Source organism: Puma concolor, chromosome D1 (assembly GCF_028749965.1).
Source record: "Puma concolor isolate L17-30 chromosome D1, mPumCon1.1.hap2, whole genome shotgun sequence".
In the NCBI taxonomy this organism is placed as follows: Eukaryota; Metazoa; Chordata; class Mammalia; order Carnivora; family Felidae; genus Puma; species Puma concolor.
In genome coordinates, this window is record NC_141676.1 from 48,742,365 (window position 1) to 48,764,036 (window position 21,672).

The 21,672-nt window shown below is 41.5% G+C and overlaps 1 protein-coding gene and 1 long non-coding RNA gene across 15 annotated transcripts in view; one reads left to right on the top strand and one right to left on the bottom strand.

The window, feature by feature from the left end:
* Positions 1 to 21,672, bottom strand: part of LOC147576659 (uncharacterized) — a 205,288-nt gene that overhangs the window by 114,204 nt on the left and 69,412 nt on the right. The window lies entirely within an intron of this gene.
* IRAG1 (inositol 1,4,5-triphosphate receptor associated 1) overlaps positions 1 to 21,672 on the top strand; it is a 121,834-nt gene that overhangs the window by 79,461 nt on the left and 20,701 nt on the right. For 13 of the 14 annotated variants that reach the window (XM_086677982.1, XM_086677983.1, XM_086677978.1 and 10 more), the window contains 7 exons: positions 2,719 to 2,842; positions 8,461 to 8,491; positions 10,855 to 10,995; positions 11,484 to 11,615; positions 14,022 to 14,163; positions 19,956 to 20,005; positions 20,537 to 20,644. In XM_086677982.1, the coding sequence (XP_086534108.1) occupies positions 2,719 to 2,842; positions 8,461 to 8,491; positions 10,855 to 10,995; positions 11,484 to 11,615; positions 14,022 to 14,163; positions 19,956 to 20,005; positions 20,537 to 20,644 (728 nt within the window). The remainder of the gene's footprint in view (positions 1 to 2,718; positions 2,843 to 8,460; positions 8,492 to 10,854; positions 10,996 to 11,483; positions 11,616 to 14,021; positions 14,164 to 19,955; positions 20,006 to 20,536; positions 20,645 to 21,672) is intronic. The other variant, XM_086677974.1, reaches the window with a different exon arrangement.

A 21,672-nucleotide genomic window follows, 5' to 3' on the forward strand; every position in this document is an offset into this window, starting at 1 on the left:
GATCTCTGTTCTCCCACAGTGCTTAGCTGAGGACTGGGTATTTTGTGTCTGCTTTGTTACTACTTAGGTGGTAGGGTAAAGGGGAAGTTCAGATGGAGTTGTGGGTAGTGGTGTTCGTGGGATTGGTTTCTGCTCTTTTATTATAACTTTGTTCATAGTTCAACATGTGAGTTTATTATACCACTCTGTGGGTATATCTTATTCTTTTGGGTGGGTAGTGGTAGATATTTCCCCAATTCAGGGTAGAACTGTAGAGACAATCTGCCCAGGTGTTTATTTTCCAGACTTGATGCAACTATTCCCAGCAGCCACTCTAACTCCCTTGCCACAGGCAGGAAAAAACAGACAAAATCCAAGGAGTGTGGCCACTATGCTATTTCTCAGAAGTGGTGATCAGGGATGGAGGGCAGCTTCAACTGGGGCTTTCCATATGTCTCCTGCCCTCACTTTAGTGAATGGGCTTGTTTTATTTATTTTTTCTTTTGTCTTACTTTCTGGTAAATCCCTCCACATTGTTTGAGATAATCAGCTCTGGTAGAATGCTGTGCAATCATTCTGCCTTTCCTCTCCCTTCCTACTCAGTAAGAAAAGCAAACAGCAGCACAGGCAGATTTTTCTCTTGTTGGAGTATTGTTGTGGTGGTATTGAGATCCTTCCACTCTGAAGAAACTTTCTGACTCTCCTATGGAGGCTGCCTGCTCAGCCCCCTCGGTCCACTTCCCTTCTCATTCTGTGGTATTACACTGTCAGAATTTTCCTTCATACATCTTCCTCTCAGTAATGGTTCTTTGAGGGAAGAAAAAAGGGCTATCAAGGGTGGGAGTTCTACATTTATTCCTAGTAATTTTGTTTGCTCAAACCATTATTTTAAAAGATTATTATCTTTTCTTATATTTGAGAGTTGCTGGTATATTTATGGTTGGTTTTAAAATTTTTTGTTATTGTCACTTTTGTTGAGTTCAGGAGGAGGGTAGCTGGTTCTAGGACCTACCAGTTCTGGGATCACCCTTCAAACAGCCATCTTAGCAGGGCTAGAAGGCCGTAGCTAGTTACTTTTTTTGGTAGGGGAGGGAGGCTCAACATAGGAGATTTCTCTAGTCAAAAGTCCCTGGTATGGCTTTCACTCAATTATTAGATCTTGTATGATTCAATCAATCATACAGATTTCTCAGGAGTCCACTGCTGGGTACAGTGTGGATACATCAAGGTACAGTGAGGCCAGAGGCACCACAGGGTTTACCGTCTGTCACATGAAAATGTCAGAAAGCAGTAAGTGCCGGGACATAACCCAAGAGATGACAGGTAACTAAAATAACATCTAGTCCAATCTTTTATCCAAAGAAGAATCACTAGCTACCCCATTTCTGACAGATGGCCCTTCAGACAGTGCTAGGATATCTTAAGTGTCAGAAAACTCCTGAACACTGTTTTATTATCGGAAAGCTCAAAATACTTAAATATTCTTTACCTTGAGCCAAACTATAACTCCTCTTCTCTCTGCATGGTCTCCTTTGGAGAAGCTTCTAATTCACATGACTCCTAATCTAAGCTCCATTTGGATGGCTACCACAAGTATGCCTATAGTCCTGATCTCTAGCCTGGCCTACAATTCTGGAAAATTACTGAGCAGGTTGAAAACCTATTGCATCAAAACCCATGAGAGATGGTAGAACATGGATAACTATAAAGTCCTGCATGCGAATAAAAAGTAACTATTGTATGGGATGAAGATACCTAATTTGGCTCTAGTAAAAGAGATTTGAGGCTTGTAATCCTAAATGTACTGTGAGCCCATAATAAGGCACAGCGAGTCTATGCTGCCTGAATAACAAATGTCAATACCAGGGACATTTGCCAATATCTTTCTGAGCTAAGAGCTTGTTAGGACACATCTGGGCCTCTGGTACAGCAACAACCAGAATGTGTGCAGGCAGGGGATGATATCTAGGAACCGTGGTCCATAGTCCATGAGCAGTTGGGAAATAAGGCTACAGCCTGGAGAAGGGAAGTTTTAGAGAGGTACAAAAGCTGTCTTCAAGCAGGAGAAAGATTTATGAGAAAGAGAATACTTGGTTTGTTCTTTCTGCTTTCAGAGCACAGCCCCAGGATAGTTTTATGAGATAACAAAAGGCTGTTCATTGGTTCTGTTGACTAGGAGGCATCAATTTCTGAGGTCTGCAAAAGATCTAACTACCTTACCCTGGAAAAACCCTGTTTCTATTTCTGTCTATGGGGATATGGAACCAGATTTCTAGGTGGGACACAGATGAGTGAACCATTGAATTCACTTGAGGAAGAATAGTTGGGCAACAAACCTCCTGAGAAGCCTGCCAAAGAGAGGGGATTTTTCCAAACATTATAGCCAAAGAGAAACCAGCTTCCAGTTGTCAGAAACCAACCTTGAAACCCAGACATGAGAGCCTGCTTGGTACTGTGGATAGCAATGGGAAGAACTAGAATTTAAAGCAGATGAAATTGGTTTAAAATCTGACTATGCCATTTACTAGTTGTGTGACATTAATTACTAAACTTGCTGAGTCTTGGCTTACCTACCTATAAAATGAAATGATTAAGTTCTAGCTCATTGGATCACTGTGAAAATAAAATAACAATTATAAAGCCCCTGCCATATAACTAGGTTCTTATAAACTGAAGCAAGTTGCCAACAGTGCTACTGTGATTTCAGACATTTTATAAGTTAAACACTTTTTTTTTCAGGGCTCCCTTCTGAACACTCCTCAGGTATTGAGGAAGATGAGTCAAAGAGTGGCTTGGATGTCATGCCCAATATTTCTGACATGCTGCTGCGCAAACTGCGGGTCCACAGATCTCTTCCTGGAAGGTAAAATCAGGGTATAAGTTGCATAAGACCCTGTATTGAGTGGGCCCTGTGTTAGTCTCTGGATGGGACATAGTGGAGCACCAGCCTTGATTTTTGACTCCAGAAAGGTCAAAGTCTAATGGTCTAGACAGGGCTAATTCATCCAAAATAAAAAGAATAATAAAGAGCTATGTAAGGTGGTTCCAACTCAAAGAGCAGGTGGGTTTCATAGGTGGGGGCATGAGGTATCACCAGAAGCTAATGGCAGCAGTGGGTGGTGGACTTTGGGCCAGGAGACATAGTTTCAATTCGAGATCTACCATTTACCCATAACTGAAAGATTCTAGGTCTGATATCTGCATAGATAGAGATGTAGAACATTTGGAACCACACAAGGGTTGCTTGGGGAACCTACCAGGTTCTTCCACATGTGGGGAGAAAGTGACTTCACTTGCCAAGCCTCAACCTTCTCACCTATACAACAGAGGTCATAAGTGCTCTGTCATTGGTAGGGTGCTGCACTAGCTAAAGGAGAAAGTGTTCAAGCTGGGACCTAAAACCATGTCAGCACATGACAGGCTCTTGAGAACTAGATTGAAAAGCAAATAGTTTGGAGCATGAAGGAGAAAAGAGAGGGTACCACTAAGCAGTAAGAATTGGGTGGGTGTCTGCAATTGAGGCATCCTGCCAAGCCCAAGCAACCTGGAGACTAAACTGTTGTGGGAGTGCACTGGGGGGAAAGGCTATTAGGAGGACCATTCAGACATAACAGAACCCACTGATTTGGGGGTAAATATGAAAGGAAAACAAGTTTTACCCAGGGAGTGTGATGTGTTCAAACTGCAAACCATCATCACCTAAAACACAGAGTCATCAGGGCAATACTCAGAGGACCTAGCGACTAAGCCAGCATCAGGAAAAGTGCCAGAAACAAGTCAGAAGCAGGCTGCATCCACAGCTGGAGGAGGGCGTGGTTTGGGCCAGTTCATCTCATAGAAGGCAGAGAGGGGCTGTCCAGAGGAAGGAAACTAAAGGAGAAGCACTCTGAGCGCACTGCAGGTTACAGAGCATGTTTATATGCTGGGTGTCTTTTGGTGTTTATGACAACCCAGTGAAGCAGAAAAGGAAGATTTTATTCATCTTCAGTGAGGGAAAAGAGGCAAAGAAACATGTTAGCAAGTGACAGAGTCAAGAATTGAACTCAGCATAGGCTGACTGCAGACTCAATGCCTTTCCATCTATACCAGGGGCCTGTCACAATTACCAAAACAACCATTGATACTCTTGTCTGTAGTGAACAAGGCTGGTCAGTGGTGTGATTGGCTTCCTTTTCCTCAGGAAAGTTGAAGATAATTAGTATCATTAGAGCACACCTCCAGCTAATTAAATTCCCTCAACTTCCCCAGGAGAAGACTGAGCACTTCTATTTTCCTTGAGTAAGTCAACAGCTACTAGCTACCAATAATGAGGCCAGACAGGGCCTGCATGGGCCTGCACAGTCAGTGAATAAGATCAGCTTCTGAGCATGTGGTCCAGACTCTCAGATTGAGTTGCTCTCATGCATTGTGCCAATAGCCATATTGCCCATCCCCAAACTTCCTGCTCCAACCACCAAATCAGGCTCCCTGCTCCTGGCCTTCATAGAGGCTGTGCAACTTAGTCCACTGGCTGGGCCCAGAACTCTCTATCCCTGGTTTGGAGGATGGAATAGATGGGCAAATAGTCATGTGAGACATTGACCAACAGGGGGAAGACAGAGGTTTAAGAATCCTTCCTCCAGAAGAAATATGGGGAAATTACACTTGAGTTTTAATATGAAAGAGTTAGTTTCATGATCTATGTGGACTATGTGAATTGGGACTGGACCATACAAAGAAGGAGCTCATGGAGTCAGCAAGTTGAATGAATTCAGTAGAAAAACCAGGGACCGAACACAAATTAGGGACACAGTCAATGGTTGATTAACAAGAGTGTAAAGAGAACATGTTACTGGGTCAAAAACCAATAGGAGCAATAAATAGGAATTTAATCAATAAATATTCATTGCCTATTTTATGCCAGACATTATAATGGAGAACAAGCAGACACAGTCCCTGTTCTCATGGCACTTACGTCCTAGGTGGGGAGACAAATAATATTTAAGTAATTAAATGAATGAGTTCAGATAGCAAAGCTGCTAAGAAGACCATGATATAGGCACATACAGAGATGACAAAGGAATGGAACATTCAAGGGTCAAGGTCGGCCCCAGTGATACAGTAACCATTAACCTAAGACATGCAGATGACAAAATGAAGCCATCCATGCAAAGATTTCCAGACAAAAAGCACAGTGATTTTAACAAATGATGCTGGGATGACAGGATAGCCACATGCAAAAAAGTAAAATTAGAATAACTTTACCTCACACAATACACAAAAATGAGCTCAAAATGAACCATAGGCCAAAATTTAAAAGCTAATGCTATCAAACAATTAGAAGAAAACATATGAAGAAATCTTCAATACGTTGGTTAGTCCATGGTTTCTTAGATATGACACAAAAACACAAGCAACAAGAGAAAAAATAGATGAATAGTATTTCATCAAAATTAAAAACTTTTATGATGCAAATAATATCATTAAGAAAATGAAAAGACAACCCACAGAATGTAAAAAAATATTTGCAAATCATGTATTTGATGAGGGATTTGTTTCCAGAATATATAAAGAATGCTCATAACTCAATAAAAAAGATAACTATTTTTTTATGTTTATTTATTTTTGAGAGAGAGAGACAGAGAGTGAGCAGGGGAGGGACAAGAGAGGGGGAGACACAGAATCTGAAGCAGGCTCCAGGCTCTGAGCTGTCAGCACACAGCCTGATGTGGGGTTAAACTCATGAACTGTGAAATGATGACTTGAGCTAAAATTGCATGCTTAACTGATTGAGCCACCCAGGTGCCCCGAAAAGATACTATTTTTTTTTTAATGCAAAGGATTTAAGTACACACTTCTTCAAAGAATAAGCACATGAAAAGATGCTCAATGTCATTAATCTTTAGGGAAGATTAGGGAAATGCAAATCAAAATATTAATGAGATACCATTTCACATCTACTAGAATGGCTATAATAAAAAAGATGGACAATAACAAGTGTTGGTGAGGACATGAAGAAATTAGAGTCCTTAGTAAAGTGATGCAGCCCCTTTGGAATAACAGTTTGTCAGTTCTTCAAAAAGTTAAAAATGTATTTCCATATGGCCTAGCAATTCTACTCCTGGGTATATAAGAAAAATAAATAAAAATATGCCTCTACACAAAAACTTATAAATGTTCAATAACAGCATTTTCGTATTGGCCTGAAAGTGGAAATAACCCAAATGTCCAGTAACTGATGAATGAATAAATAAAATGTGATATACCCATTCAATGAGATATTATTCAGCCACAAAAATGAAGTACTGATATATACTACCACGAGGATAAACCTTGAAAATATTAAGCTAAGTGAAAGAAGCAAATCACAAAAATCCACATGTTGTATGATTCCATTTATATGAAATTTCCAGAATAGGGAAATCCATAGAGTAAGAAAATAGATTAGTAATTGCCTAGGGGTGGGAATGGGGGTTGGAGAAGATAGAGATTTGATTGCAAATGGATACAGGGTTTCTTTTTGGAATGATGAAGTTCCAAAATTGACTATAGTGATTGATGGTTGTACAATTCTGTGAATATATTAAAAATTACTGAATTGTAAATTTTAAAGTGTAAATTTTATGATACATGGATTATATTTCAATAAAGCTATTACGAAAGAGAGTGGGGAGAAAAAGGAAAGAATAGTAAATGCTAAGTCCTGGGGCCACAGTGAGTGTGTATGAGGAACAGAATGGCCAATGGGTCTGGAAAATGGGAAGATGAAAGTCTGGTAGGGACTGGTTCACAGAAAACCTTGATTTTATTTTAAGGTCTATTAAGGGAGTTTGAATTCTGAGGCAGGCAATGCCACCCCAGTCTCCTTGTATGTCATCTGCTGGGCTTCCGTCATTTTTGGAAACCCATGGCTCTGTCCCCTAGCTGTCTATACCAGTTCATAAGACATAGTTCTCTGCATCAGGAGCTGGCCATGTCTTGTGGCTTTTTAAATTTGAATCACACTTCCCTGAGTCCTCAGGGCTTTATACATTTTAAACAGTTGTGTTCTATAGCAAAAAAAGCAGAAAGTAAATTATCAAAATAGATGAGTTTGGTTAATAACGAAAATATGTATATTTTATATACTATCCAAATAAAGCCAGGAGTCAAAGGCAAGCTCAGTGAGTTTTGATAAATTTGTTTAAGCAATATGTGCTCTATATGACAATCAAGATTATGCTGGCTGGCTCTCAGAGGAAAGGGCTTGATGGGTGGGGTTGTGACAAGCATTGTAAGCATTAAACATCTTTGCAGTTGTTTGTCCCATGTTCTGTACTCTGCTGACTTGATGGCGATGGGGTCTTGTTGCCTCATCCTCACAGGAAGGCTCTCATAGTCCTTTGTCAGGGGTGAGAACCAGCCCCTTGCAGAGATAACTGACCCCTACCTTTGCTCTTGGGGTCCCTCCACACGCGTCAAAAGGAGGAAGCTGTGTTTCCTGAGAATCTTATCGATGGCATGCTCTGTTGCCAAGTTCTGTGACGCTGGTAGGACCCCTCCCAGTGCTCCCACCCCAGCACAGGAAAGGGCCTGTGCATTATTTACGTTGCCTGGGTTTCAGAACAGGACTAGCTTTAGTCACCAGCAAGAGAAGCAGCAGCAGAGTGAGTGTGCAGACAAAAGGATGGCTAACTGTGGGAACCACACACGAAGAGGAACCTCACAGAAAGGCACCTCTGTGCTGGCTGGGACTTTCTTGCCTCATCTCTAATTCCACCCAGTAGAGACGGTTCTCACTGTAGAGAGGAACTCTGGCCACTCTTTCCTACCTTGTATTCTCTGGCCCACCTGCACTCTTGTCACAACCCTCAGAGACAGGAGGAGGGCCTGGCTTTGCAGACCTGAGTATCCCCCCCACAAAACTATAAAGGCTATTCAGATGTGTGCAGTTTATAAAGTACATAGCATATGCATTTTCTTACTGAGTCTTTACAACAAGGCTATGAGTTAGTCATAATAATAGCTAAATCTTCTGAGTGACTACTCAGTGTGGATGTCATGTATATACAAACATGTATACATACACACATATACACATTTATACATATACATGTGTGGATGTCATATATATGTGAATATATACACACATACATTTATACACACACATACATGTATATACATTTATTCCTTAGAATACTCCTGCAAGGTAGATATTATTCTCATTTTACAAATGAGCAAACTTAAGTAACTTGTCCAAAGTCCCAGACAGTTGAGGCGCTGATGGAGGACTGACCCCAGGATCTAATATTTTCCACCACACTTCCTCTGTAGGAGTCAATGTCTGGGCAAATATCTCATCACTACAGAGCTCACACAAAGGGTACCCTGCATCTTTTCCCTCTCACCAATTCTTCTCACTACATTTCTGGGCATACATAGTCTGCTGGTTGTTCAAAGTCACTTTCTGGTTTATTTCATAGGTTGGACACAGTTCATTTGCATGTCTTTTCTTTTTCACAGTGCCCCTCCGCTCACTGAAAAGGAAGTTGAGGTAAGTGATTCCAGTGCTTTATGAAATTTAGTGCTGGAGCTTTATGGGGTTTATAGAAAACATTCCCTTCTCTAGCCCCTGTCCCTGACAATTGTATACAAAAATGAGAATACATGACTGTTAGGTAATATGGACATTGAGATCAGCCCTACTAAACTGCTGAGACTCCCACCCCAGGTAAAGGAAGATTTTGGCAAATTTGGTCAGAGATAAGAATGTGCCTGGAAATTCCACATTTCTTCAAGGATGGTTTATGCTTTTTAAAAGGATGACTTAGATACACATAGTTATCTGGGAGGCAGCAGAACTCAATCAAATTTATTTCAAAATTATTAACAGCTGGCCAGATTTCAAGTTTTAAACTTTGGTCCAAAGGAAAAAGTTATTTCCCTTTTGAGGATTCCAGACGTAAGGAAACTTGCTCAGCCAAGGTGAGAGGCTGTGCTGTCAGCTCTCCAGCCTTCCCTGATTCCTCCAATACTCCCCTTAGGGCCTGCTTGTCTCTGTAGAGATGCTATCCCAATGGGTTGGTGAGTGAGCTGAGAGGAACTTATCTTCGTTTCATTGTGGTGAAGGGGTAAATGGACAAAGAGAACACGTCCCAGGTGAGGTGGTGAGGACCTATGATGCCAGCACTAGTTTCCAAGACAATTATATTGGAATGGATAGAAGGAAGGGAAGAAGAACATGGATGAGTTCAGAATGTCTTTACACACAGGTTAGGAGGATAGAAGGTTTTAAAGTCTTTATAGAATGGTTTGCCACTGATAATAAGAAAATTAAAATACCCTTCCTGAGACCCAGTGGGCTGGATAAGTAGAGGAAGACAGGCAATGTGAAATATCTGCCACAGATAGTAACAATTACCTTGCACACAGACATTGTTCATCACACATTCCTATCCATCCTTTCAGCTGATCCTCCAGTCAGCTCAGAGTAACAGATAGAGCAGGAATTAGAACAAAGAAGGAAACCAAGTGATGAAATAACTTACCCAAGGTCCCAGACCCAGCACTTAGCAGAACCAACCCTGGGACCCAAATATTCTGTCTGAATTCAGGACTCTTTATATCACACTTCCATGAAGGCGATAACCCAGGTATAGAAAGCTAAACAGTAAGCATTATTGATAAACTGACTGGACTGAGGTTTGGGTAGCATAGAGACCACTAAACCAGTGACATTGGTGAAGATGGTCTGTGGGTGGTTTGTTTAATGGCTGGCTTCTGTCCTCAGATGTATGCTGACACAATCAGTGCTCAGCATGATGAAAGTAGCACAGGTGTTGAATAGTCTAAGGTGTCAAATAGTCTAAGGTTGAATCCTGGCTCTATTACTTGCGTCACCTTAAACAAGTTAATGACCTCTCTGGTCTCAGTCTCTTTACCCATAGGGTGGACATAACAGTTCCTATTGCAGAGGCTTTTTGTGGGGTTAAATGAGCCAAGGTGTGCAGAACTCACAGCAGTGCTAGCATATAGTAGATGCTCAATGAGGAGTAGCTTCCTATAGTGCCATCATTGTTGTTATTGGGTCAGTTTAAGGCCTTAAATTCTCTGTCTGGAGATGTCTACCCACCATGGGCCATATCACATGAACTTCAGAAGCTCAGACAGAGTTAGCTTACCCCAAAGGTGTAAATCTGCTATCTCTTGACTCAGGGCAAATGAAGGCCATGGTTTCCTGTGTAGAGACCATCTGCCTATTTCTCCTCCTCAGTAGTTTCCTATTATACCAGGAATTTCATGTTTGCTCAAACCACCTTGCAAAGTTTCATTCATGCATCCTGCATTTTTGGCATGAAATATTTGTTCCAGGACACTTTTCCTAACAGAATCATACCTGGCCTTATTTAATCTCCTGACACCTTATTAAAGCTGCTTTCCACATAGGATTTGTAATACTCAGGTAAGATGCTGGTTGAAGTTTGCTTTAAGACAACACATCTTACATTTTAAATGGAGTTTCTTTAAATACAGTGGTTCTATGCAAAACCTCCAAAACACACATCCAATGAATCCTAGAATGAATCTAAACTGCTTACACAATGAGCTGAGTTTACCTAAACCTAAATACAGGATATTTTCTTAAAATTCAGGTAAAAGTAAAGTGTTATTCTCTTATTATTTTCAGTAAAATGCATTTGGTCTTCTGGTCCTGAAAAGGACCTAGCACGAACCTTAGGTTATTATTTCACCATCTTTTGTGCAGTTTACTATGAAGGAGAGTTTCACTTGTACCTGGCTGCTTTGGTGATTGGTTCCAGGAGCTACTGTAAAATGCTCGTGCAAGAAACATACCTGCGACCTTATTCCCTGTAATAACTCCTCCTAGCACCTCTCCCACACTCTTGTTCCCAACAGAACGTGTTTGTACAACTGTCCTTGGCCTTTAGAAATGACAGCTACACTCTGGAATCTAGAATTAACCAGGCTGAAAGGGAACGTAACCTGACAGAAGAGAACACAGAGAAGGAACTGGAAAACTTCAAAGCTTCCATTACGGTAATTGTAGAGCCTGATTGGAGAATCCCTAGAGGAGGGACTGTCTCCTAGGGCTATGCCAGGGGTCCTGCTTTCTTAGTCACCAACTAGAGTATTCTGACATGAGAAATCAGGTGAAGGTCCTGAGCCAAACAGAGTCTTCCTCAGAGAGCTGAGAGGAAATGAGGTAGAGACCTAAAGGCCTGGTTACCTCAGGGCTGTGGGTAAGGCCTCCAAACCCTCAGCAGCTTCTCAGGAGGAGTCTAGGTGACCTGGGATGACAAAGGGAGCACCTTGGGGACCAAAGGCCTGGATGTGATTCCCTTCTTTCAGGCCAGCCATGTATAGAGTGTCCATATTGGGATTCTCCAATCCCCAGAAGAAGGTGTAGCCCAGGCCTTGCAGAGGACGCTCCTTTCAGCCAGGATGGGGAACAGGGCTCATTGTGACAGCCCAAGTCATGTCTTGGTATGTGAGGACCCCGAGTGATGTTCCTTGTCACTTCCCAGTCCTCAGCTTCACTATGGCACCACTGTGAGCACCGGGAGACCTACCAGAAACTGCTGGAGGACATTGCTGTCCTGCACCGCTTGGCTGCCCGCCTCTCCAGCCGAGCTGAGATGGTGGGGGCCGTCCGCCAGGTAAGCCTCTCCAGCTTCCAGCCCTCTGACCAGCTCTGCTCTGTCCACAGTAACTAGAGCAATAATGTAAGCAGTGACAACTATAGACACCAGTTATCGATGGCTTCCTTTGTGCCAGACATCTGTATATTATTGTGTTTTATTTACTAAGAGTATTTTTGGTGGACCACTAAACCTTTGAGGTGTTCCTTGGATAAAGCTTTCTGTGGACATGCAAGTTTGGGAACTGCTGCATACTATCATCCTTTCTTGGTTATTTCTAATACATATTGGCACCATCAAGGCTTTGAGAAATCCTATACTGAAAAAGCCTGTTTAATTTTTACCAGTGTGTTTCCCTAATGTATTTGACTGAAGAACCATAAAATACCTATTTTCTCATAAAACATCTATTTAACTCCCATGGAACTAGTATTTGGCAAACATGCTTCAGGAAAAACTGCTTTGTTTCATTTAAGCCTCCCAGCAATCCTGTAAATATCCTTTCCCCCTGAAGAAGACATGAAGCTTCAGAAAGGTAACAGCAAAAGTAGTGGCAGAGCTGGGGTGCAGGCCCAGATCTGGCTCCCTTTCAGCCACTTTGAAGTCCTAAAGCTCATAGGGCACTGCCCTGGTCCAGGATGGTGTTATGGGATCAGACTGCCTGAGGCCTTATCTTGGCTCCACTAGGATTCACTGTGTGACCTCAGGCCAGATACTGAACTCTCCATGTTCCAACTTCTCCAACCAATGAAGATGATGATAGTATCTGCCATAGAGGGTTACTTGCAAAGTACGTAGATGTTATTATCACTGTTGCTAGTACCGTGCTCACCTATCCTGCTGCACTCGTTGCATTAGTAGGGTGTTCCTAGAGTAGAGCCTAGAGCAGTCCTTGTAGAATGAAGGAAGGACAAGCCAGTGGGCTGCCCCACCCCTGTGTTCTTCCGGGGAAAGGGCACCTGACTCAGCAGCTCGCCCAGGAAGTCACTCTGGCTGGGGAAGCAACAAAGGGAGAGCTCAAGGGAAGTGTCTGGTCCCAGCTCCTGGCTGCAGGGAACTTTTCTAGGGAATACTCATTGAGTATGTCCCACTGTGGCCAGCAGGCCCTGGGCTAGGCTCACCGAGGGATCCAATGAGGATAAGCAAGGGAAACTCTTCCTCATTCTGTATGGCCCTCCCAAATGTGTTTCTTGGCCCATGCACTGTTGATAGAAGTCTTCAGCCTTCTCCACATGGCTTTCCCACCCCTAACTTCCATGTCTTCCATGTTGGTCCTCATCTTTCTCTCTGGTCCCACCAGACTGGTCCTGGCACTTGTCTTCTCTTTCCTAGTTGCACTCACTGCCACCAGTCTCACCCCTTCAGTCTAGTCTCCACTGGTGGCCTATGTCACTTCCTTACCTTAAGATATTTGATGGCTCTTTTCCTTCAGAAAAAGTCCAAATTCCTTAGTGTTCCATTCAAGGTCCTTCACAACTCAGCCCTAACTACCCTTTCTTGTTGGAAACAAACCCAACTGCTTACAGATTTCTATGTAAGTAGGATGACCTGTACTCCACTGATTTTCCAGGCAATCCTGACATGTGCCTACTGTCTCAGCATAATTCTTTAAATTTTTTTAAAAAGTAGGCTCCATGACTAACATGGAACTTGAACTCACAATCTCGAGATCGAGAGTTGCATACTTTACTGACTGAGCCCAGCATAATTCTTAATAGCACCCCTTTTTTTTTTTTTTTTTTCAATGTTTATTTATTTATTTTTGGGACAGAGAGAGACAGAGCATGAACGGGGGAGGAGCAGAGAGAGAGGGAGACACAGAATCGGAAACAGGCTCCAGGCTCCGAGCCATCAGCCCAGAGCCTGACGCGGGGCTCGAACTCACGGACCGCGAGATCGTGACCTGGCTGAAGTCGGACGCTTAACCGACTGCGCCACCCAGGCGCCCCAATAGCACCCCTTTAACTCTTCAAAGACTCCTGTCTGAAGGATAGATCCTTCACCTAGGTACAAGCCCTGTGATGTTCTGCTTCTGGACCTTTATTCTTGGGGTCCACTGGCCTGAATCTTTTTGTCTCTCCTACCTATATCTTCATGCCCAGATGCTGCCCATACCCCACATCCACTTCACTCTACCTCCAGGAAGCCTCCCTGACCCAGTCTCTCTGCAGAGAGGACTTCTCCACCTCTCATCTCCTCAGGCATTGTGGCTGTGCTTGTTCTTGTCCTCCCTGAGTGCAAGTGCCTAAATCCCCCTCTCAGCTCACATCACAGACAGCAAAATCTTAGAAGGCAGAGTTACACCTAAGATTGGTCCCTGGATCCTTTTGATTGTCCCATCCCAGAGCCTAGCTCAGAGCAAGCAAGTGCCAACAAGCCTTTCCTCCAACTTCCCTGTGTGCTCAATGCTCTCCTTTCCTTCAGGAAAAGCGTATGTCAAAGGCAACAGAGGTAATGATGCAGTATGTGGAGAATCTGAAGAGGACGTATGAGAAGGACCATGCAGAGCTCATGGAGTTTAAAAAACTTGCAAATCAGAATTCAAGCCGCAGCTGCGGCCCCTCTGGTAAGGAACTGGGCTCCTGCCCCCATCTTGACCTTGCAGTGTGGGTCTCTGATAGCTCTAGGCCAGGATCACATCTATTAGTACAGCCCAAGGACATGCTTTTAGTTGAGCAAGGATCACTGCCCCTGCCCAGTGCTGCCCATGGGGGCCTCACAGCAGCTGCTTCAGTGAGCCTAGAGGCCTGGAACCAGAAAATATGAACAGTCCCAAAGCAACTCCTGACACAATTAACCAGGGCGGTTGACCACTGATGTGAAGCCCACAGGCTGCAAGAGCTCACTCTACTTGATGAGAATGACAGACCTCAGACTTTGTAGTCTTTGTGCTTTGGGGCCAACACATACTAAGGAATTTGAGCTTTATCCTAGAAAGCAATAGATTTTAGTCAGGGAAATGACACGATCATTTATGGAATTCAGAACATTCCTTCTGATTACAGTGTGGCAGTTACATTACTGGGGTAGAGCCAAATACAGGGAAACCCACAAAACTGCTATTACAATAGTCCAGGTAAGGGATGAGTCTGGGCAGTGGGGGTGGCATGAGGGCCTGGCTAAAGGAGATACTGCTGAGATAAATAGCAGATTCATGGGAAAGACACATGTTTCAAAGAAATAATCTTTTAAAAAAATGTTCTATACAATTGCTATAGGAGCACAGAGGTGATTCTGCTTGAAGGAATCAAGGGAAGTTTTACAAAGGGACAGCATCTGGGCAGTGTTTCAAAGTAAAAATAGTAGTTCTCTAGGCAAGAAGGGGAGGTATCTCCCGGGTAGAGGAAACAGCGTATACAAAGATGTAGGGTTGGGATGGGAAGACCATGAAACAAAAGAGTTAGATGTGGTTGAAGTGTGATGATGACAGGTTGAAGGTAAGACTTGGTAGGCCAGGGCCACATGCCAGGCCATGCTAATAATTTGGGCCTTTGTCCTTAAGGCAATGAGGAGGCACTGGTGAGTTTACACCACATAACATGGTCAGATTCTATTTTTAGAAGATTTCTCCCACTTCAGAGTGGGCAACACATTAGGAGCATGTAGACACTGATGTCTAGAAAGACAAGTTAGGAGGCACTTGCAGCAGTCCAGGACGAAAAGGACAGTGACCTGGATGAGGATCTCTGCTTGGGAGCTGTCAGAGTCTGGGCTCTGGCTGATGAGGATAGGACTAGCAGAAGAAAACAAACCTTTTAGTGACAGGAATCCCTGTGGAATGCAAACATCCGGGTTACCAAGAGCAGGAGGAGGGAAAGTATAACAGATGGAGAAACCTTTATAAACAGGAGGTTTCACAAGTTTCCTGGGGAATATCAGTGACACTTTCCAGAGTCAAAAGGCAGTGTACACATGCTCCAGACTGTCTGCTTTCGATCTTGACAGCAAACTCCTGATCCACAAGCATCTGGGCTTATAGCAAACTGCTCTCTGTCAGTGTTAGGAGTTGGGGAAGTTGCCACCAAAGAAATCCTAATACATGGGTTCTTGCATTATTGTCCTGGAAGGTACAAGGTCTCCTATAAACTGCCTTATCCAAGATTTATGGAATGAGCAGTTACCCATTCATTCATTCTAAAGACATTTACTGAACACCTTTGATGTGCCCCACATGATACTGAAATATAGAAATAAAGGACACGCAGTCACTGAGATCCAAAGGAACTCCCAGCCTGTGGGGAAGGCAGAGCAGTAGAACCATCCCAGTGACAGCAATAAGCAAGTTCCTATGGGGAGCTCATTGCAGAGTCCCACATTCAGCCTGGGGATAGGAGAATGTGCTTACAGTAAGAAGGGAGATGGTAGCTGAATCTCAAATGGTGAATAAGTGTTTTTCAGATATTTGTTCCCACTGCATTGTTTTTCAGCCTGGGCTCGTGTAGAGGAGCCAGCATCCACCTAACAGGTGTGTCCGTTGGATACTCTATGACCATTCCCTAATAATGTTTGTTTTTAAGCCTTTACATGACTACTGGCAATCTTTGTCTATGCCTGAGACTCTGAAGACTACAGTGAAGTAAAAATATCTCTTATTTAAGGAAAGGTGCTACACATTTAAAAAATAACATCAGTTATTTTTTTCTGAATATGAAACATACTGATAACCTACATTTTGGATTATTTCCTTAAGATGGATTTCTGGAAGTGTAAATACTAGCCTGGGGGAAAGCAAATTTTATAAGGCTCTTCAAGAAAACTCTTTTCAAATAACGCATTGATATTTCCATGTAATGGGTAACAATAATGCTCAGTTCATTGTGCTATTGATATTCTTGTCCTTTCCTTTAAAAATTTTTTTTGACTTTGATGGGTCAAGATTATATCTCATCTCATAGTTTGAATTTGTATTTTTGGCCTTTTCAAATGTTTTTTGGACATTTGTATTTCTACTTTTGTAAATTCTCTAATTATATCTTTTGCCTACTTGTAAGATTAGTATTTGGTTAATTTGTATGAATGCTTCAATATATAAAAAATATTTTCTGGTTCTGCTATTTTGGCTGACTGAAAAAGTTGAAACTCCTTGACCACAAGTGCTTAGATGTTTCTGCTAGATAAAATAAAGCAAACATTAGTTTAAAAGAATAGCTGAATCCACAGGAAAAGAAATTGAAATACTCAGATACAAGAAAAGAAAAGAGAACTGAAACCTGCAGCTTCCTTGGGTACAAGAGTCAGCTTCAATCATCTCAGTGCTGGGCTTTTGCACTTGCATGCAATCTGAGATGAGGTCTTGGACACCCATGACTGAGAGTTGACTATGAGACTCCTACAGAAAGTTAAGATTTTGCAAGACTGCATCTTTAGACAGAACTTGAACAAGAAAAAAACACTCCTCAAACAGCAGAGACACAAATCAAGGAAGTCTGTTTCACCCTGTAGTAGGAAAAAATACTTTCTCCTTTCTCGTAAGAAAAGTGTATGCCATGACAGAAGTTGTGATGCAATATGCAGAGAATCTGAAAAGAACATCACAATGATGCCTGTAGGGACTCTGTCAGAAACAAACATAAAGCCACCCTGGAGAGGCACACCCTTCACGCAGGACACACAAGATTCTGCTCACTGAAACCTCACTGAAGATTATTTTACAGTATAGAATTATAAAATACATAAGAAAACAATCTACCTTGAACAAGAATCATCCACTAAACAACAGGATTATATCCTAAGGATTACAGAAAATAAAACAACTTGATAAGTTTTAAAAGATATGTTTAAAATTATTAGAGGCATCAAAGAATGAATAAAAAACATGAGAATAAACTAAAATTATCAAAAAAGAATAAAAAATAAAATAATAAAAATAAAAAAGGAAAGAACTAGAAATGAGGATATGAGGAATGGAAATTAAAAACTCAGTATATTAGGTATAGTAGGTACTATAGTGGAGGTAGTTACTATAGTGGAGATTCTAGATCTTCTCCTTTCGGGCACACTTCTCCCAAGTTAGGTGATGCCATGTTAGGTGAATGCCGTGTGATTTGGCAAATAAAATGTGAGCAGAAGGATATGTGTCACCTTTGAGCTGAGGTCTTTAAGAAACTAGTGTGTAATTTGCCCTATATTTCTTCTTCCTCACATGACAACCATCACTGCTCCAGAATAGTAGAAGCTCCATTAGTCTGAGGAAATGCAGAGTGAGGAAATGCAGAGCAGAGCCTTCTGCCAACTCAGAAGCAAATGAACATAAACAAATAAATTTTTATTGTTATAAGCCACTAAGACTTTGGGGTTGTTTATTATGGTAGCATAACCTAGTTTATTGGTACAACATTTAAATCAGACTGGGCACAGTTGAGGACAAAGATTAGTTAACTGAAGATAGATTTGAAGAAGTTACCCAAGTGCAGTTCAGAGGGATAAATTAATCAAAAATATAAAAGAAGGCAGACAGCCTCTCCTCTGTTGTCCTGTCCACAACTCCTTTGTGGTATGTTCAATAAACTTATATTTCCTTTTAAAAATACTAAAAAAATGTTATAAGATATTATAAAATATGGGATACAGAGTATAAAATGAGAAAGTTCCAAATACCTTTATTAGCAGAGCCACAAGAGGAAAATGGGAGAGAGAAAGTATGCAAAAAGGTTTTCCAGAATCTGAGAGTTTTTTGGAACTAAAGAAAGACATGAACCATTGGATTAAGAAAGCACAGTGAATTCCAAGCAGAAGAGATAAAAACACATAGAAGATGAAGTAAAAACTTTTAAAAATAACCAGAGAGAAAAGACAGAGGATTTACAAAAGACAGATAATTCTGAATAGCAATGGTGGTACCAAAAGACAATGAAGTAAAAGTCTTCAAGGAGCTGAGAGAAACAACTGTCCACCTAGAGAAAACAGGGCCAGCTAAACTATGATGCAAGCCTATAGGCCTGGTGAAGATATTTTGAGACAACAACTCAGAAAGTTTACCTATTACAGACCCTTGCCAAAAGAATAACTAAAGGGTGTGCTTAGGAAAGAATAAAATCGAGATAAAAAGAAAGGAGGAGGATGCAAGAGGTAATGGTGATCAGACATTTGTAAATGGGCGTAAATCTAAACAAGCATTCCGTATTGAAAACAATAATCATAATAATATGGGATTACAAAAACAAAGTAAACAAAACTACTAAAAAGCAACATAATTTGAAATTTGAGGGAGTTATTGTTTTAAGGTCTAATTAGGAAAAGAATAGAAATCATGATTAATTTAAAAAGTTAAAGTCATGTAATATGAGGGCGCCTGGGTGGCTCAGTCATTGATGCATCTGACTCTTGATTTTGGCTCAGGTCATGAGCTCAGGGTCATGGGATTGAGCCCCTCATCAGGCTCTGTGCTATGCATCGAGTCGGCTTAAGATTCTCTTTCTCCCTCTGCCCCTCTCCCCTGCTTGTACTCTCTCATAAATAAATAAATAAATACATACATACATACATACATACATACATAAATATAAAGTCACATAATATGTTACAAATTTAAGTGGGTACATTAAAGATTAGAACTAAAATGCATAACTTCTACACCAATGTGCAGGCTGGAAGGGGTGGTAAGTAAAAAAAAATTAATGAAGTGAGGTAAATAGAAAAACAAGGGGGGAAATGTGCTTTTTAAGAGACATACCTAAAATACATGGATATGAGGGACAAACAGATATACAAGCTAGATAATATTGGTCAAACTGACACTGAATTGAGCTTTCAAAAACATTTCTCTGCACATATTAGTGTTTTCTGGTGGCAGTATTATCCAGATGTGGTAGAAAACATTTTATATAAAATATATCATCTAATGTATGTACTAAGGAGATGAAAATGCAGGGTGCTCGTTTCCTTTGTTCCAAATTTTTTATAGATGATTTATTAAAACCACTTTGTCAACAATTTTCCATTATTTACTGATACCACACCTTCCTTGCTCATAATTTCACTGACTGCATGTCCCTTAAATGAGCAAGAAATAACCCCAAAGCCTTGGTATTGCTATGAGTAGTTTTTCACATACTCATCAGGGCATTACCAGAGACTGTGCAGCGGTGTCAGGTGGATATCAGAGATCCAAGATGGGCTTCTCATAGTGCCCAGAGGAGTTAGGATAAAAATTCTGTCCAGAAAAGTCCCACTCTACAGATAATTGTCTCAGGGGGTAGTGTCAAACTCAGTGTTCCCATCACTTAGGCTCTTAAACTATTCCTTGAGGGACAGTTCTGATAAACTGATATCTCAGCTTAGTTTCTGGCTACCCATTTTCTGCTGGAGCCTACTCTGAAAACTTACCTGACTTCTCTTCTCTGTTCCCTCTTGCTGCAGAAGATGGGGTCCCTCGAACAGCGCGGTCCATGTCCCTCACACTGGGAAAGGTATGCATGTTCAAGGAATACCAGGGCTCCCAAGGGGATTACAGGAGACGTTGCCACAGTCACCCAGAAAGTCATTCATGCTTGGATCTACAGGTGCCAGAGAACCTCTGGACAGGGTCTCTAATTCAGTTTACCACACTTCCTAGTTCATCCTTCAACCTTCTCTTGCTCATGGTTTCTCTGACTGTACCATCCCCCAAATTAATACGAAATGATGCATAAACCTTGGTATTCCTAGACTTTTCATACACATCCGGGATGTTATCCAGACTGGGGTCATTTCTTTTCCATTTCTTCAGGATATAATCTAAAATAAGAACATGTTGAGAAATCACTCACCACTAACAGAAAACTTGGGTCAACTTTGGCCACTCTTTCCACACCAAGCCCCAACACCATCACCACCCCAAAGCCAAAATGTCCAGTGAATGTAATTACAGCATTAGGAACTAGTAGGAATTTTCCAGGCCTTTTGAACTGTGGATGCTGTTCCCTCCATGACAGTGGGCCTGGTCACTTCTCTTCCCACAGAACATGCCCCGTCGGAGGGTCAGTGTTGCAGTGGTTCCCAAGTTTAATGCCCTGAACATGCCTGGCCAATCTTCCAGCTCATCACCCATCCCCTCCTTACCAGCCCTGGTGAGTATAATGATGCCCACCTCCCAACCCTCTTTAACCTCTCCCTTAGGGTCACTACTATGGGGAGTGGCCTATGTGGCAGCAGGATCAAAAAGGAGAGGAAATTCCCAGCACTGATTCTAGAGTATGGGCTAAAAAGCTCAATATAGACCACGTCCCATGTCTTCCACTGCCCTGAGTAGAAGACTCGGTATCCTTGAGTAAGATGCTGGCTGCTCAAAGAGTATTCTTTGCAAATCATATTTATTTCCATGTTTAAGCCACAATCCTCTAAAGTGGGCATGATGTTTTTCTTCCATTCTGCAATGGGTTTAAATACCTGAAGGTTTCATTGTGTAATAAGTGTTAGAGCTGAGCTTTTAACCCTAGGCTTTCTAATTCCAGGGTCTGAGTTCTTAAACCCAATGTTATCCTACTTCAATTCTTTGCAGCATTAAGAAATGAAACTACTGAGGGGAAGGGGCAAAAAAAAAAAAAAAAGTTACAGAGAGGGAGGGAAGGAGGCAAACCATAAGAGACTCTTAAATACTGAGAACAAACTGAGGGTTGAAGGGGGGTGGGGGAGAGGAGAAAGTGGATGATGGGCATTGAGGCATCTTTTGGGATGAGCACTGGGTGTTGCATGGAAACCAATTTGACAATAAATTATATTTAATATAAAAAAAAGAAATGAAACTACTGGAATGCCCATTTAATAAGAGATTGATTAAATATACTTGGCCCGAAAAGGGGTTCCTATGCAGTCAAAAATGACATGAAAAATGTCCATAATTTATTATTAATAAAAAGGAATTTAAAAACAGTATATACAGTAGAATTCTGTTTTGTAGGGGTTTTTTAAAGGAGTATATTTTCTATGTGTAGAGATAGTGAATTCTGTAAGACTATTAATACTTGTTATCTCTGGGCAATGATAAAACCACAAGTGATTTTTATTTTCTTCTCAATGCCTTTTTATACCTCTATAAAAAGAATATATTGCTACTAATCAGGAAAAAATTCATTTCAGTTGTTTTAAACATACACAG